This window comes from Hemitrygon akajei, chromosome 29, assembly GCF_048418815.1.
Source record: "Hemitrygon akajei chromosome 29, sHemAka1.3, whole genome shotgun sequence".
NCBI classification, from domain to species: Eukaryota; Metazoa; Chordata; class Chondrichthyes; order Myliobatiformes; family Dasyatidae; genus Hemitrygon; species Hemitrygon akajei.
Window position 1 is genome coordinate 22,475,498 of NC_133152.1, and position 16,861 is coordinate 22,492,358.

General features: G+C 42.7%; 1 protein-coding gene across 10 annotated transcripts in view; it reads left to right on the forward strand.

The window, feature by feature from the left end:
• Nucleotides 1-7,399: 7,399 nt before the first annotated feature.
• clcnk (chloride channel K) overlaps nucleotides 7,400-16,861 on the forward strand; it is a 65,049-nt gene continuing 55,587 nt past the window's right edge. For 3 of the 10 annotated variants that reach the window (XM_073031841.1, XM_073031840.1, XM_073031849.1), the window contains exon 1: nucleotides 7,402-7,822. In XM_073031841.1, coding sequence (XP_072887942.1) covers nucleotides 7,687-7,822 — 136 coding nt within the window. In that variant the 5' untranslated portion in view covers nucleotides 7,402-7,686. Of the gene's footprint in view, nucleotides 7,823-12,701; nucleotides 12,836-16,861 lie in introns of those variants that run through there. The other 7 variants (XM_073031846.1, XM_073031845.1, XM_073031842.1 and 4 more) reach the window with 6 other exon arrangements.

The following is a 16,861-nucleotide window of genomic DNA, read 5'->3' on the forward strand; positions in this document are numbered from 1 at the left end:
TACTGTTGTGTGTTCTATGTTCTATATGTCAGGATCCCATTGGGGTCCCAGCCTAGAGCTTTGTGCGAATGAATCTGGAGGGGATCTTGAACCTATAAATTACAGGTGTGTGTGTGAGAGAGGGAGACAGAGAGGGAAATAAACTTCTAGAGGGGTGTAGGGGAGAGTATACTGACTGGTTGCATCACAGCCTGGTATGGAAGCACCAATGCCTTTGTCCGGAAAAGTCCACAAAAGGTAGTGGATACGATGGGTAAAATACTCCCTATCATTGAGCACATCTACTCAGAACACTGTCGCAGGAAAGCAGCATCCATCATCAAGGACCCTCAGCATCCAAGCCATGCTCTCTTCTCACTGCTGTCATCAGGAAGAAGGTACAAGAGCCCCAGGACTCACACCACCAGGTTCAGGAACAGTTATTATCCCTCAGTCATCAAGCTCTTGAACCAGAGGGGATAACTTCACTCACCCCATCGCTGTTCCCACTAAACTGGACTCACTTTCAAAAACTCTTCATCTCATGTTCTCGAGATTTATTGATTATTCATTTATTATTGTTATTTCTTTCTCTCTCTCTCTATATTTGCACAGTTTGTTGTATTTTCTTGCAGACTGGTTGTCCGCCCTGTTGGGTGTGGTCTTTCATTGATTTTGTTGTGTTTCTTGTATTCGCTGTGAATGCCTGCAAGAAAATGAATCTCAGGGTTGTATATGTACTTTGATGATGAATTTACTTTGAACTTTGAACCTGGTGTGTGTGTGTGAGAGAGGCAGAGTTGCCAGCTGACCCTGAGCCGTGTGAATTGTTTTCCTTTGTGTCTGATCTCCCACCGGGTCCACTGATGAGTCTGGGCTGTGGTGGTGGGAATGCTGATGGGAAAAGTGCTCACTTGAGGACAATCACCAGCACAAGTAAGACCAATAAGGTGGGAGCTGCTTGTTTGTATGCCTGATGTTTGTCCTTTGGATCTCAGAACCTCATGACCTCAAGAGTAACCAAGTGCGCCAAGCAGAAGAGGTGTCATTGGCTGTGCTTTCCCAAAGATTAATACTGAAAACCATTTACTGCATACTTCTCTCTTTTAACTTCCCACTTCTTCCACAACATTCCCAGCTCTCTGGAGGAGAAACCTCAGGAGCTCCCCTTTAAGGACCACACAAGCGGTGCTTTCTGACTGCAGCTGGGTCATTTTGCTCCTGCCCTCGATTCTGGGAATGGGACAGGGTTTCAGAATGTCTGTGGAAGACCACCTGCTCCTGATGGACTTGATGCCAAGTGGAAAAGATTATAAAAAGTTTCAAGTGAGTGTCAAGACAAAGGTAGAGGAAGAAGTCTTGGTGTAGATTTGAATTCTTCACCTTGGATTCACCTGGAGAAGACTACAGCTTGTTGTTCATATTATCAAACTATCATTATAGAGTCATAGAGGTATACAGCACCAAGACACACCCCTTGGCATGACTTGTCCAGACTGAACAAGATGTCCTCCTGAGGTGCTCCCATTTGCTTGCATTTGGCCCGTATCCATTCAAACCTTTCCAATCCATGTACTTACCTAAATGTCTTTTAAATATTGTAATTGTACCCATCTCCAGCAGCTCATTCCATGCACTCTCAGATCTCCACTCACCCTAAGCCTAAGCCCTCTGGTTTTAGATTCCCCTACTCCAGGAAAATGGCTGTTCTTTAATTACTTAACATCAACACATTATCAAGTCATCCATTTACTAATTTGAATAGTTCATGGGGGTTTTAAGGTGCAGATTTTAACAAAGTTGTGCGCAGTGACGGGAGGGCCTAAATTGAGAACTGACGTTGAACAGAATGACATTGCTGTGTCATGATAGTATTTAGGGATCAATGTTTCAAAACTGCATTATAGGAGCTTTGTATGGAAGGACCTTGTGAAAGGCATCACTGCTGGGTTCAGTCATTGGCAGCTGGTGTTGTCAGCTTCTTAAGTGAAATACCAGCTGGTGTTGTCACAATAAACTTTTAGATTATCCATCACGCAGCATCTACCCTTGTCTCCACTATACCTCATCCGACTTCTAAACGAAAGGCTGATACATATTGACACTTCCAGCCAAGGCTGGCCAGGTCTGAGGAACGTTTTTGTGATTTTGATGTAGTAAATATTGAAGGCCCTGAACAGATTAGCTAATGGGATCTAGAGAAAGGACATATCCTTGAGTTAGAGGGATGGCAATCTTGCTTTATCACAGCATGTGACCCTGTTGTCATGTTTGTATCATTGTGCCTAATAATTAGGAATGGTAAAAAGATCAGATACTCGGCTTAGCTCAGAACCGATGCCTAGAAAATCAGTCCTGTGCTGTTGGATGGGCATTGGGATGTTTGGGAAGTTTAACAGCTTCAAGGTTCAAAGTAAATTATTATCAAAGTACCATTTGTCACATCCCTGAGATTCATTTTCTTGAGGGAATACTCAATAAATCCATAGAATAATGACCATAAGAGAATAAAAAAAAAAGACCACACCAACTTGGGCGTTCAACCAGTGTGCAAAACTGTACAAATTTAAAAAGAAATAAATAATAATAATGAATAAATAAGCAATAAGTATTGGAAACCTGTGATGAAGAGTCCTTGAACGTGAGACCATTGGTGGTGGGAACATTTCAATGATGGAGCAACTGAATTTGAGTGAAGTTATCCCCTTTGATTCAGGAGCCTGATGGTTGAGGGATAATAGCTGTTTCTGAACCTGGTGGTGTGAGTCCTGAAGCTCCTGTACCTTCTTCCTGATGGCGTCAGCTAGAAGAGAGCATGACCTGGGTGGTGGGGGCCCCTGATGATGGATACTGCTTTCCTGCAACAGCATTTTGTGTAGATGCACCCAACGATGGGGAGCTTGACAATGAAGAGCCATGAAGAGCTTCAAAAGAGAGCAGAGCTTCCTTCCAAATGTCTATGCATAATAATTGAACAAAATTCTATCAATTATCTTGAACTTACAAGCTTTATCCATTGCAACTAGCTCAGATTTCTTCATCATCTTGCACTGTTACTTAATTAAGGAGTCTCACCATCTGGGATGTGCCCTCTTCTCAGTATGACAGACAGGAGGAGGTACATACAGGAGCCTGAAGACCCACATTCAATGGTTTAACACTGATTTCTTTCTCTCTGCCATCAGATTTCTAAACAGTCCATGAATCCAAGAACACAACGCTGCCCATCCCTCTTTTGCACTATTTATTTATTTGTAGCTTATAGTAATTTTTATGTCTTACACAGAACAACAGATTTCACAACAAATGTCAATGATATAAACTTGATTTTGATTCTGATTCTGAATTTGTGATGGTTCCATTCCACTTCATCTCATTATTTTAATGCTTTATTCTTTTAAACTAATCAGTAAACTCCAAGACCTGGGCCTCAATACCCCTTTGTGTAATTGGATTTCCTCACTTTAGACTCTGAAACCTGCCCTGGACCTTTCATATAAATACAATTGCGAAGAAAGAGAAACAGTGCCTCTACTTCTCCAGGAGTCTGCAGAGTTTTGGCATATCATCAAAAACCTTGACAAACTTCTATAGATGTGTGGTGGAAAGTGTGCTGACTGGCTGCATTATGGCCTGGTATGGGAACACCAAAATCTTTGAGTGGAAAATCCTATAAAAGGTAGTGGATTCAGCCCAGTTCATCATGAGTAAAACCCTCCCAACCATTGAGAACATCTACAAGAAATGTTGCCATAGAAAGGCAGCATCCATCATCAAAGATCCTCACCACCCAGGCCGTGCTCTTTTCTCGCTGCTGCCATCAGGCAGAAGGTACAAGAGCCTCAGGACTCACACCACCAGGTTCAAGTACAGTTACTACCTCTCAACCATCAGACTCTTGAGCAAAAGGGGATAGATGCATTCATTTAAGGACTCATTTATCTTGTTATTTCATGCTTGTTATTTATTGATATTTGCAGTTTGTATACAGTTTACAATTCTTGAAGCTTACAGTTTACAGATCCTGTTTACAGTTACTGTTCTATAGATTTGCTGAGTACACCCGCAGGAAAAAGAATCTCAGGGTTGTATGTGGTGACATGTATGTATTCTGATAATAAACTTTAGTTTGCACTTTTAATTGATATCAAATACTTTCTATAAATTACTTTTTTTAATTGGTATGAAATATTTTTTGCATCTCTTGCTATTTTCTGCTTCTATGAATCTTTAAAAAATGAATTCACAATAACGTCCCGTTGTTCTTCTGCAATGCTCAATTCAAGTCCTAGTGAAGGGTCTTGACCGAAAACATCAACTGTCCATTTTCCTCAATAGATGCTGCCTGACCTGCTGAATTCCTTTCTATTTTGGTCCAGATTTCCAGCACCTGCAGTGTCTCCATTGTTGTTCAAGATCTGGAATGATTATTGTATGGAGTGCTTTCTTTCAATCATAGAACATAGAGCAAAGTACAGAGACTTAGAGCTATGATATCATGCTGATATTTGTAAATATACTCCACAATTAATCTAACCCTTCCTTCCTACAAAGTCCCCTATATATCCATGTGTATTATCTAAGAAACTCTTTAATGCCCCTATTGTTTCAGCTGCTACTATCACCTCTGGCAGTGCATTCCAAGCACCTACAACTCCTAGAGTAAAAAGCCTAGCTCTGCCATCTCCTCTAAATGTTCCTCCACTCACCTTAACCAGATGTGCTCTGGTATTGGCTATTGCTGCCTTGGGGTCAAGGAGCTGGCTGTCCACTCTTTCTATGCCTTTCATCATCTTGTACACCTCTCTCATCCTCCTTTGTTCCAACGAGAAGAGTCCTAGCTCACTCAACCTTTGCTCATTAGACATGTTCTCCAATCCAGGCACCAACCTGGTAATTTATGGTAATTTATGTATAAAGTTTCCACATCCTTCTTATAATGAGGTGACCAGAACCAAACACAATAATCTAAGTGTGGTCTAACCAGAGATTTATAGAGCTGCAGCATTACCACAAAGTTCTTGAACTAATTTCCGTGACTAATGAAAGCCATCACACCATACGCCTTTCTTAACCACCCTATCAATCTGTGCAGCAACTTTGAAGGATCTCTGGACTTGGACTTTAAGATCCCGTCATTCCTCCAAACTGCTAAAAAATCTTGCCAGTAAACTTGTACTCTGCCTTCATGTTTAATTTTCCAACTTCGCTTCACACTTTTTTGAATTGAACTCCATTTGCCACTTCTCCGCCCGACTCTGCATCCTGGCTACATTCTGTTGTAACCTATGATGATCTTTGACACAACACCACCAGCCTTTGTGAGTGAGTGAGTGGGGCCTCCGTCGGCCACGGTTGACCATGGATATTATGCACTAGTCGTCTAGATACACGAGCCCAGGCAGTATGATATGGAGAGCAAGCTGTTGCCCGTGCAGCAGACTCCCCCTTTCCACGCATCTGATGAACCCAAAAGAACGGCAGAGACCGATACAGTTTGGCACCAGCAACATCTCAGGGGTTGCCAGTCAGCGTTGAACTCAATGTGGGACTCCAGCGCTGGATTTTTCCCTCGGGGTTTACTCCTGAAGCTTTCTCCATGGGTGGGTATAGCCACAAGGCAGCGGAGCTTTGAGATCAGTTTTCCTTCTTCTAGATGAGCTGCCAAACACGGCTGATGCGCCCCATCTTCCCGAAGGGACTGGTTTTAAGGCGCCAGTAACCCACCTCTTCCCCTTCTCCTGCCAGTAGAAACAGTTCCACCAGGCTTAGTAGCTAAGCCACACATGAAAGCCAAGAGATGGACTTGGCTGTCAGGGGCTATTCCAGGCACATATCATTGGGAGTATTTAATAGCTGGTGGGAGCTGGTCCTCATTACCACCCCAGCTATAACAACGTTAAGGAACCAGTCTTTGTATCATCTGAAAATTTACTAACCTACCTTTCCACCTTCCTCATTCAAGTCATTTATAAAAATCACTAAGAACAGGGGTCCCAGAACAGATCCCTGCAGAACACCACCAGTCACAGACTCTCTCTCTGCCACCACCCTCTGCTTTCTGCGGGCAAACCAATTCCCAATCTGTCAGTCAGGTTTCTATGGGTCCCTTGACTCATTACTTCCTGAATGCTTCTGTGCAGATTTGGTCATGAAATTTGGTCCCTATAAAGCTATCTCATTAAGTACTTGCTGCACTATGATGAAATTATTACAGTATTTTGTCATCTAAATTTCCTGTCCTTGTCCAATTACAGCGGAAACGGCTAATCTTGCATTTCCTAGTCCGTCATCCTAAAGCAATGTAAATCATTGAGTCATAGACTCTTAATGCACAAAAATAAGTATACAGCTGTTTTAATCCTTCACTAATTCTATTTCATTATTCCCATATTCCCGACAGATTCTACCACTCCCTGGGGCAATTCCCAGTGCCAATTAACCTATAAACATGCAGGTCTTTAGAACGTAGAAGGAAACTGGAGCAAACAGGGAAAACCCATTTGCTCACAGGGAGAACGTACAGTCTCGTACAAACAGCACCCGAGGTCAGGACTGAACCTGGGTCATTGGAGGTGTGGCATATCAACTCTACTGATGGTGGTTGCATTCAATTCTTCTCCATTTTCGGTTGACTAATTCATGTTCCTTCCTTGGCGACCATCTGGCGAGAAAGTGGAATGGCACAAGTAAGTTATTGCTGGAAATCAGGCACGTTGCTTAGGAGAAGCAAATCGCAAACACGAGGAAGTCTGCAGATGCTGGAAGTCCAGAGCAACGCACACAAGATGCTGGAGGAGCTCAGCAGGTCAGGCAGCATCTATGGAAAAGAGTATAAACAGTTGATGTTTTGGGCCGAGACCCTTCATCAGGACTGAAATGGAAGGGGGAAGTCACCAGAATAGGAAGGTGGTGGGAGGGGAAGGAGGCTAGCTGCAACCCAGGATGTAGAATCAGGGACATGCAGAATCTCTCAGATCTATGTGTAGTAGTATCCAAGCCCTGGATCACTAGGCCTCTTACCTTTTGGACCATTTTCCCATGTGAGACCTTATCAAGTTCCCAGTCAACCACATCAACCTCGTCACTTCCTTGAAAAATTCATTCAGATTAGCTGACAGGACCTTCCATTGATCAGCAAGGGTATCAAAGACAGGTAAATGGTAAATCTACAAGTCCATCATGATTGAATGAATCAGCTTCGAAGCTCTGACTGGTCTGCTCCAGCTCCTATGTTTCTTTATGAGTACTTTAGGAAGAAATGTGCAAAATATCACATGAGATTCTAATTTCAACGAAGGCCACAAATTGCCCGAAGAAGCAATGCGTTAATATTTAATAATGACGTCATTCTAACGGGGAATAGACATTCATGTGATCAGTGGAGGTTTGTCTACACACTGGGCTTCTTCCGCCGTTTTATTTTTTGAAAAGTCTTTGGCTGTTCCAAGGAACGTACAAGGGCAGGTTATGACTGTAAATGTTTTGTGTTCTCTGTGGGAGGTGTGGTTTTGGGCTTGAGGGGTGGGCAGGCATTTTCATCGTTTAAACCAGGTGTACCAGGCAGGAGACTGTTAGCAAAGGAATGCTTGTGTGTGTATACCTGTGTATATGCCTCTGTGTGTGTGTGTGTGTGCATACACGCCTGTATGTTGGGGCTGAAGCTGGTTAGGATCAGTGGTAGGTGGGGGTATAAATGATACAGAAATGTTTAAAAGTCTTATGTGTGCAATGGATGAAGAATGGGGAGGAGAGATAGCTTCCAGCCCAGGAGCAGAAGAAAATTCTCCTCTGCAGCAAAAGCCACAGAGACCCTGTCCAAAGACAAGGCACCGTCTAACAGGTAAATAAGATTAACCTGCTGAATAAACTTGCAGTTTTAAAAGTAGTTCTATCTGTTTCAGCATGTAGCATACAGACATCTTAAGCGTTGAATAAGATCGTTAAATACAAAATATATGCACAAATCCTGGCTTCCCAGAAGAGTAACTTTTTCAGTATTTTTTACTTGTTTAATGTGAGAGGCCGTTAAACCCGAAGAATCTGCTCAGCAATCAAGTATCCGTCAGTGATGTTGCCTGTGAAAATATCAAGTCTGCCATAAGACGTCTTTGAATTTTAACAATCTATAACAATGATTTATGGTTTCATAAATATTTGTTCAGCTCTGAATTGAAGTTCTGTTGTCATAATGATGCTAGTAATGTCACGATTTTTACCGGTGAATGGTAATTGTTTCAATTTCTTTAATTATTATTATTTATATTAATTATTTTAATTATTAATTTGTTTTGTCAGTCTGAGTAAATATTCACATTTCCAGCAGCTTGCTGTGTTCAGTGTTCTCCCAAACTGCAAAGCCTTCTGTAGGTTGAATAAGTTTTAACAGGGTGACACCAGGAGTATCATAAACTGATTGACTATTAGGTTGAATTGAAGCATTGGGAGAATGCAATGTTTTGTAATATAGAAAGGAACTAAAGGATTAATTAAATTTTAATTTCAGTGTATCAGGATAGTTACATGGAAATAAAAATCGTATATTAATCACCTTGGTTTAATTACAATATAGACCATTTGACCCCTCATGACTGTTTCACCATTCAATAAGGCAATGCCTCTCTCAAATAGTCATTTGACTACATTTTCTCGGGAGATTTGCCTTCGATTGCAGACAGCCCACTTCCATCTCCTGCCCAAGGTTCACAACCTGGGAAGAAACTGTTTCAGCTTGCCACCCCTATCTCTAGTACATCCTTCCTTAGGAAGAGAGACTCGAGCGCATATAGTATTTCAGACGTTGCCTCACCAAGCCCCTATATAATTAGACCCCAGGATGCCTTTGTTAAGCACAACCCATAATGGCACCAACTTTAAATCATCAGCAAATCTGGGTATGTTAGACTTGGTTCCATCATACATAGATATGAAAAGCCAGGATCCAACGCTGGTCACTTCAATACTACACTAGTTAATATCTCCCAGCCCCAGTATAATCAGTTCTCTGGTTACTCTCCATTAACCAGACCTTAATCCATACCAAACTATTCCCGTCATTCCTGTGGGCTTACTTTTGTCTTAATCCTCTTGTGCAGCTCTTTATCAAATACACTCCATCTAACAGTGGCATTGCATTTACTACCTTCAGGTCTGTGGGAGACATTGTTTCCATGGCTGCCTCTTTTTCCAAACCTTGGGATGAAGTTTTTCAGGTCCTGAAGATTTATTGGTGTTCAGTCCTATTAGTTTCTCCAATACTTGCTTTGATTAATTCTGCTTTCATCTTCTCATCGACTCCTGGTCTGGAGTTCTCCATAATTTCTGGGAGATTCCCTGCGTGCAGATGTTTGTTTAATTTCTCTGTGCTGTCCTTGTTCAGAATCAGAATCAAGTTTAATATCACCGGCATATGTCGTGAAATTTGTTGTCTTTGCAGCAGCAGTACTAGAAATCTGCAGCACATTACAGGCCCTTCAGCCCAAAATGTTGTGCTGACCATGTGACCTACTCTAGAAACTGCCCAGAGTTTCCTGAGTGCATAGCCCTCGAGTTTTCCGGGTTCCATCTACCAATCTAAGAGGCTCTTTAAAGACCCTGTTGTATCTGCTTCCACCACCACCGGCAGTGCATTCCCTGCACCCACCACTCTGTGTGAAAAACCTACCCCTGACATCCCCTCAATACCTATTTCCAAGCACCTTAAAACTGTGCCCCCTTGTGTTAGCCATTTCATCCCCGGGAAAAAGCCTCTGACTATCCACACGACCAATGCCCCTCATCATCTTATACGCCTCTATCAGGTCACCTCTCATCCTCCGTTGCTCCAAGGAGAAAAGGCCAAGTTCACTCAACCTATTCTCATAAGGTACACCCTCCAATCCAGGCAACATCCTTGTAAATTTCCTCTGCACCCTCTCTGTAGTATCCACATCCTTCCTGTAGTGAACTGAACACAGTACTCCAGTGGGGTCCTATATAGCTGTAACATTACCTCATGGCTCTTGAACTCAATCCCACAGTTGATACACCTTCTTAACAACACTGTCAACCTGCACAACAGCTTTGATTGTTCTATCGACACGGACACCAAGATCTCTCAGATCCTCCACACTGCCAAGAGTCTTAACGTTAATATTACATTCTGTCTTCAGATTTGACCTACCAAGATGAACCACTTCACACTTATTTGGGCTTGCCCATCTGCCACTTCTCAGCCCAGTTCTGCATCCTATTGATGTCCCACTGTAACCTCTGACAACCCTCCGACTATCGACAACGCCCCCAACCTTTGTGTCATCAGCAAACTTACTAACCCACCCTTCTACTTCTTCATCCAGGTCATTTATAAAAATCACAGAGAGGAGGTGCCCCAGAACAGATCTCTGAGGCACACCTCTGGTCAAAGTCCTCTATGCAGAATATGAACCTTCTACAACCACACTTTGCCTTCTGTTGGCAAGCCAATTCTGGATCCACAAAACAAGGTCTCCTCGGATCCCATGCCTCCTTACTTTCTGAATGAGCCTTGCATGGGGAACCTTATTAAATGCCTTACTGAAATCCATATACACTACATCCACTGCTCTACCTTCATCAATGTGTTTTGTTACTTCCTCAAAGAATTCAATCAGGCTCGTAAGGCACAACCAGCCCTTGACAAAGCCATGCTGACTATCCCTAATAAGATTATGTCTCTCCAAATGCTCATAAATCCCGCCTTTCAGGAACTTCTCCAACAATTTGCCCACCACTGAAGTCAGACTCACTGGTCTATATTTTCCTGGGTTATCTCTACTCCCTCTCTTGAACAAGAGAACAGCACTTGCAACCCTCCAATCCTCCGGTACTTCTCCCGTCCCTATTGATGACACAAAGATCATCGCAAGAGGCTCAGCAATCTCCTTCCTCGCTTCCCACGGTAGCCTGGTGTATATCTCATCTGGTTCTGGTAACTTATCTAACTTGATGCTTTGCAAAAGCTCCAGCACATCCTCTTTCTTAATGTCTATATGCTCAAGCGTTTCAGTCCGCTGTAAGTCATCCCCACAATTGCCAAGGTCTTTTTCCCTGGTGAATACTGAAGCAAAGTACCTCCACTACCTCCTCCGCCATGCACTCATTTCTACTATCGCACCTGATTGGTCCTTTTCTCACACGATTCATCCTCTTGCTCTTCACATACTTGTAGAACGCCTTGGGGTTTTCCTTAATCCTGCTCACCAAGGCCTTCTCATGGCCCCTTCTGGCTCTCCTAATTCCATTCTTAAGTTCCTTCCTAGCGACCTTATAATTTTCTAGAGCTCTAACAGTACCTAGTTTCTTGAACCTTTTGTAAGCTTTTCGTTTTTTCTTACCCAGATTTTCTAACCTTTGTACACCATGGCTCCAACTCCACAATCCTTCCCCTGCCTCAGTGGAACATGCCTATGTAGAACTCCATGCAAATGTTCCCTGAACATTTGCCACATTTCTGCCATGCATTTCCCTGAGAACATCTGCTCCCAATTTATGCTTCCAGGATCCTGCCTAGTAGCATCATATTTCCCCCTACCCCAATTAAATGTTTTCCCAAATTGTCTGCTCCTATCCCTCTCCAGCACTATGGTGAAGGAGATAGAGTTGTGGTCACTACCTCCAAGATGCTCTCCCACCAGGAGATCCGACACCTGACCAGATTCATTTCCCAATACGAGATCAAGTACAGCCTCTCCTCTAGTTGGATTATCTACATATTGTGTCAGGAAATCTTCCTGAACACACCTAACAAACTCCACCCGCCTCTTGAGTGACTTCTTCTACGATGCTCTTTGGAATGAAGTATCCAGGTCACTTTGCCCCTCCCTTCTTCACAGCAGAGTCTGAATCGCAAACTTCAGTCCATCAACTTTGAGCCAAAGTTTCTCCATCTGCTGATGTGCTCTTCATAGATCACCACCGTTCCCACTGCACAGAAAAACCCTGCCGGACCTACAATTCATTTTAATATACTTACCAAACAAAATTTGTTTATTTAATTACTCGGATATAAGGCTGCACTGTTGATCATATCGCATTCACGCTAACTTTTTGTTAACGTGTCGCACCAGACGGTCATCCGTTCTTGTCTGGCGCGTGGTGTCAGGATTGGTCTCCTTTCGGATTAACCGGGTCACGATATGAACGTTCCTGACTTGACCCTTGTCTTTTTTTCCACGAGTCCGAGTGGCTAGCTTGACGCTCAACCCGGCACGGATGGAGAGCGTGCTCAAGGATGGCCCAACTTGGATTCGAACTCCGGATCCTTCGCTCCGGAGTCTGGCGCTGATGCCATTGTGCCACCGGCCGGCCCTTACTCACTGAAATCCATTCTCAGTAAATACTGCACCATATTGGTGCAGCACTCTGCTCGAAACCACGCATTGTGTTTGTAGAACCCACAGATTTACTTTCCCTGCACGGTGAACTAATCCTGATGCATAAAAAGTCACTGCAGCTATGTAAATGTGTAGGGGTCGTACGGAGAAATAGGATTAAGCTTCTGCAAAACCATTCTCAGAGAATAGTGGCGACTGGATTCAGTCAACTGGTGAGGCAGGCTGGGTGCCGCTAGCCCTATGCAGCATGTTAAGTAGGCGTTAAATATTTGTGGCTGTGGTGAACTAGATATACCTGTCTGACTGCTCCTGTGGCTCCTCCCACAGACCCCTGTATAAAGGCGACTGTGGGCTGCTGCTCTCCCTCATTTTCCCCAGGATGTAGTGCTGTTTATTCTTCCAGTCAATAAAAGCCGATATCTCGCTTCCTAAGTCTCAGCGTGAGTTATTGATGGTGCATCAGTGGCCATGGCAGAAGTGGTCTGATGGACAAAAAATATCAGGTGACTTTTCAAGTTTTCCAATTTTTGTTCCCCCCACTGGCAATAACGGGAGGAACTTCAGCTAACTGGGCCTTAGAATTTCCTTCCTCAATGTTCCTATCTCGCTTTCCTTTAAAATTCTCTTTAAAGCCTTCCTCTTTAAATGAGGCTTTAGTTTTGATACCTTCTACATATTATTTTCAAGTTGAAGTTTATTGTCGCTCAGCCATAGCCATGTATAGAGCTGAACAAAACACCGTTCCTCTGGGAATAAGGTGCATAACACAGTACACGTAGCCACACACACCCAATACAGTTACGATCCAGCACACACAGTATCGGTCCGCAGAACGATATTAGCAGAAGCCCCTAATTGGCCTGCAGCTTAACAGGTCAACATAGAGGTTATGTAAGACAGTGTAACGTTACTGGTACTATTATAATAAAACAAGCAGGTGAAACAGCAGCGATGAAAGATAAAAGGTGACCAGTGTAGGATGAGAGTGTGTGAACCGGGGAGTGGGATGGGGGGGTGGGAGCGGGAGGGCTTTCGGTTGGGGGGTACATGTGTGCTGAGCGGCAGCAGGGTGTTACGCAGGGTAATTGGTTGTATTTCCATGATGTGTCCTTTGGGACACGAAGCCAAACTAGAAACTGTGACTCCCAGGTGCTGAGAGTGTAACCAGGTCGGCTGATTATCAATGCGGAATTACCTGACGTCTACAGAGAAACCCTCTTCTGAATTATTTTCAGTTTTAGAGTCCATATGAAAAAGGAGGATTGGAGAGAAGTTGTTTTGTGATTAGATTTGTCTCGTTGTAACAGTGTCGGCTGAATAGTCTATTCCTTTTAACAACCTCTGTGTATTTCACATACCAAGGCTTCAAGCCAAAGTACATTACTGCCTGAAGGAGGTGAGTGAGGAGAATTAAACTTCCAAGCAAATGAAGTGAAATGCTAACAGACATTAAATACAATTCAACTAAGACTGCAGGATGCAGATCTAATATTAGAGGCTACGTTACTGAACTGTGACTAGTTACATTCCTTAGATAACATTTCCATGACTGCGATGCACGGGACACAGTATTTCAGCATTGGGCGGTTTCCCTGTTGTTTCTGCTTGCAACTTTTAATTCCCCTCTTTTTTTTATTTTAAAAACATAATAGATCAAACTTTTAATTGTCTACACGGTAGCTTGAGGTGTTTGGGAGCAGTTTTCAATTCTTTTGGGGTTACGGTAGGGAAAAGTACTGGTTCCCATTTTTAAGGTGGGAATTGGAAGGAATTCCCACATATCCCAGAAAGATGCTATGTTAATGCTGGAGGTTTGATCGGAAACTTGGAGCATTTCTTTACAAGACACAAATTGCGAAGTAAAATACTGAGGAGGTATTTGTCCTTCATTACCAATGCTAAAGGTCACACAAGAATTGGCCCTGGTTGTAATTACCTCTGCCCATATAATTCCCTCAACCACAGAGAATGCGTTCGAGGTTTAGGGTTGAACACAATGGCTACAGACCAGTCCTTTTGACCTTGGTAGTGGGTAAAGTTCTAGGAATAAAATCAAGGACAGAATTAGCAACCGCTTGGACAACTGTTGATTGATTAAAGAAAGGCTGCAAGGACTTGTTAAAGGTAAATAGTCCCCAAGCAGTTTAATAGAGGTGTTTGATGAGATAGCAGTGTGCCAATTAGGGAAATGCACTTGAGATTGTATACATGGACTTCCAATGGACATTTGATAAGGTGCCACTTATCAGCTAAAATGAAGAGCACAGAAAGGACTGGAGTGGTTGTATTGAAAATTAGGCTTATTATCACGAAACAGAGAGCAGTGAAATAATGTTTTTCTTATGGAGGGAGGAGTCCAATGGAGGTCTGTTCCTCTTGTTCCTAATAAAGCAGCTGCTGAGTGTGTGTTCACGGTCTTCTGCGGCTGTAGCCCATCCACTTCCAGGTTCAACGCGTCGTGCGCTCAGAGATGCTTTCTGCACACCACCGATGTAACTTGTGGTTATTTTGAGTTACCGTTGCCTTGGTGTCAGCTTGTACCAGTCTGTCCATTCTCCTCTGACCTCTCTCATTAACGAGGTGTTTACGCCCACAGGACTGCCGCTCACCGGATGCTCTTTGTTTCCCGCACCGTCCTCTATAAACCCCAGAGACTGTTGTGCGTGGAAGTTCCGGGAGATTCATTCCATAGTCAAAGCCTATTTCAGAACAGTATTTCTGATGTTTGGTCTGAACAGCAACTGATCCTCATGACCGTGTTTGCATGCTTTACTGTATTGAATTGCTACCATATGATTAGCTGATAAGATATTTGCATTATTTGCATTATTTGCATTATTGCCATTAGGCTCTACAATTCTACCGCCAGGACTTAAGAACTTTTTAAAGCTATTATTAATGCTTTTTGAGATGGTGATTTAGATGCATATCATATTTTTTTTTACTGAGTTAAGTATTGTATGTAATTAGTTTTGCTACAACAAGTGTATGGGACATTGGAAAAAAGTTGAATTTCCCCATGGGGATGAATAAAGTATCTATCTATCTATCTATCTATCTAACGAGCAGATATGCAGGTGAACCTGTGTGCATACAGTATGCTAATAACTTGGACTTGGAAATACAGGACACAATTTACAAATCTGTAGAAGATGTGAAACGTTGAGGTGTAGTAAACTGTGGGGGCGATAGTAATAGACTTCAGGGAGATAGAGACAGATAGGTGAAATGGGTGGATGAATGGAAGATGAAATGTAATGCTCAGAAATGTGAATTGTTATACTTTGATAGGAAGAATGAAAAGAAGGTATAAACTGGAGGGAACAGTTCTAAAAAGGTACAAGAGGATAGAGATCTGAGGGGATCTATGCATATTTTATTGAGAAAGTAGTTACAAAGGTATTTTATATGATGTTGTGGGTTTTATAAATAGATGCATAGAGCACAGGAAGCCATGATAAACCTTTATTGAAAAATGGTTTACTTACAAGCACAGTATCATGCATAGTTCTGGGTGTTACACTTTAGGAAAGACGTGAAAGATTTAGAGATGCTGCAGAAGGATTTTATCAAAATGATTATAGGGAAGGGGCAATTTAAGTGGCTAACCCCGAGACTATTCTCATTAGAACAGAAAAGTGGAACAACATGGAACAACAATACTTCCATCCAGTCGAAACAGATGTGGTAGAAAAATTTAACACCATGAAACACATGAACAGAACAATTTGAGGAAAATCTCTTCCCATTGGCAGAGAGGTGAAGAAAGATTGGTGGCAGAGATTGAAGGAGCTTGACAAATGAATTAAAAAATGGTGCAGACTTGACAGGACATTTAACCTGCCTCCATGCTGTAACAATCCTGTGCTTCTCTACTTCTTTGGTTATCAGTGACTGATCATCTCTCCAAAGGCAAACATCCCCTCCAGTTGTCTTTTGCTGTAAGGTGGAAGATATGTTTATGACTGCAAAGTTTGGTACTTAATGAGGTATGCATATTCCTGAAGGTATCAATTTATAACCATATAACAATTACAGCATGGAAACAGGCCATCTCGGCCCTTCTAGTCTGTGCCGAACGCTTACTCTCACCTAGTCCCACCGACCTGCACTCAGCCCATAACCCTCCATTCCTTTCCTGTCCATATACCTATCCAATTTTTTTTTAAATGACAAAATCAAACCTGCCTCTACCACTTCTACTGGAAGCTCGTTCCACACAGCTACCACTCTCTGAGTAAAGAAGTTCCCCCTCGTGTTACCCCTAAACTTTTGCCCCTTAACTGTCAACTCATGTCCTCTTGTTTGAATCTCCCCTACTCTCAATGGAAAAAGCCTATCCATGTCAACTCTGTCTATCCCCCACATAATTTTAAACACCTCTATCAAGTCCCCCCTCAACCTTCTACGCTCCAAAGAATAAAGACCTAACTTGTTCAACCTTTCTCTGTAACATGGATGTTCCAACCCCTTGAGCATTGATCAGCCTCTTAGGACCCATGCAAACACTCACCTGTAAAGAGGAACAA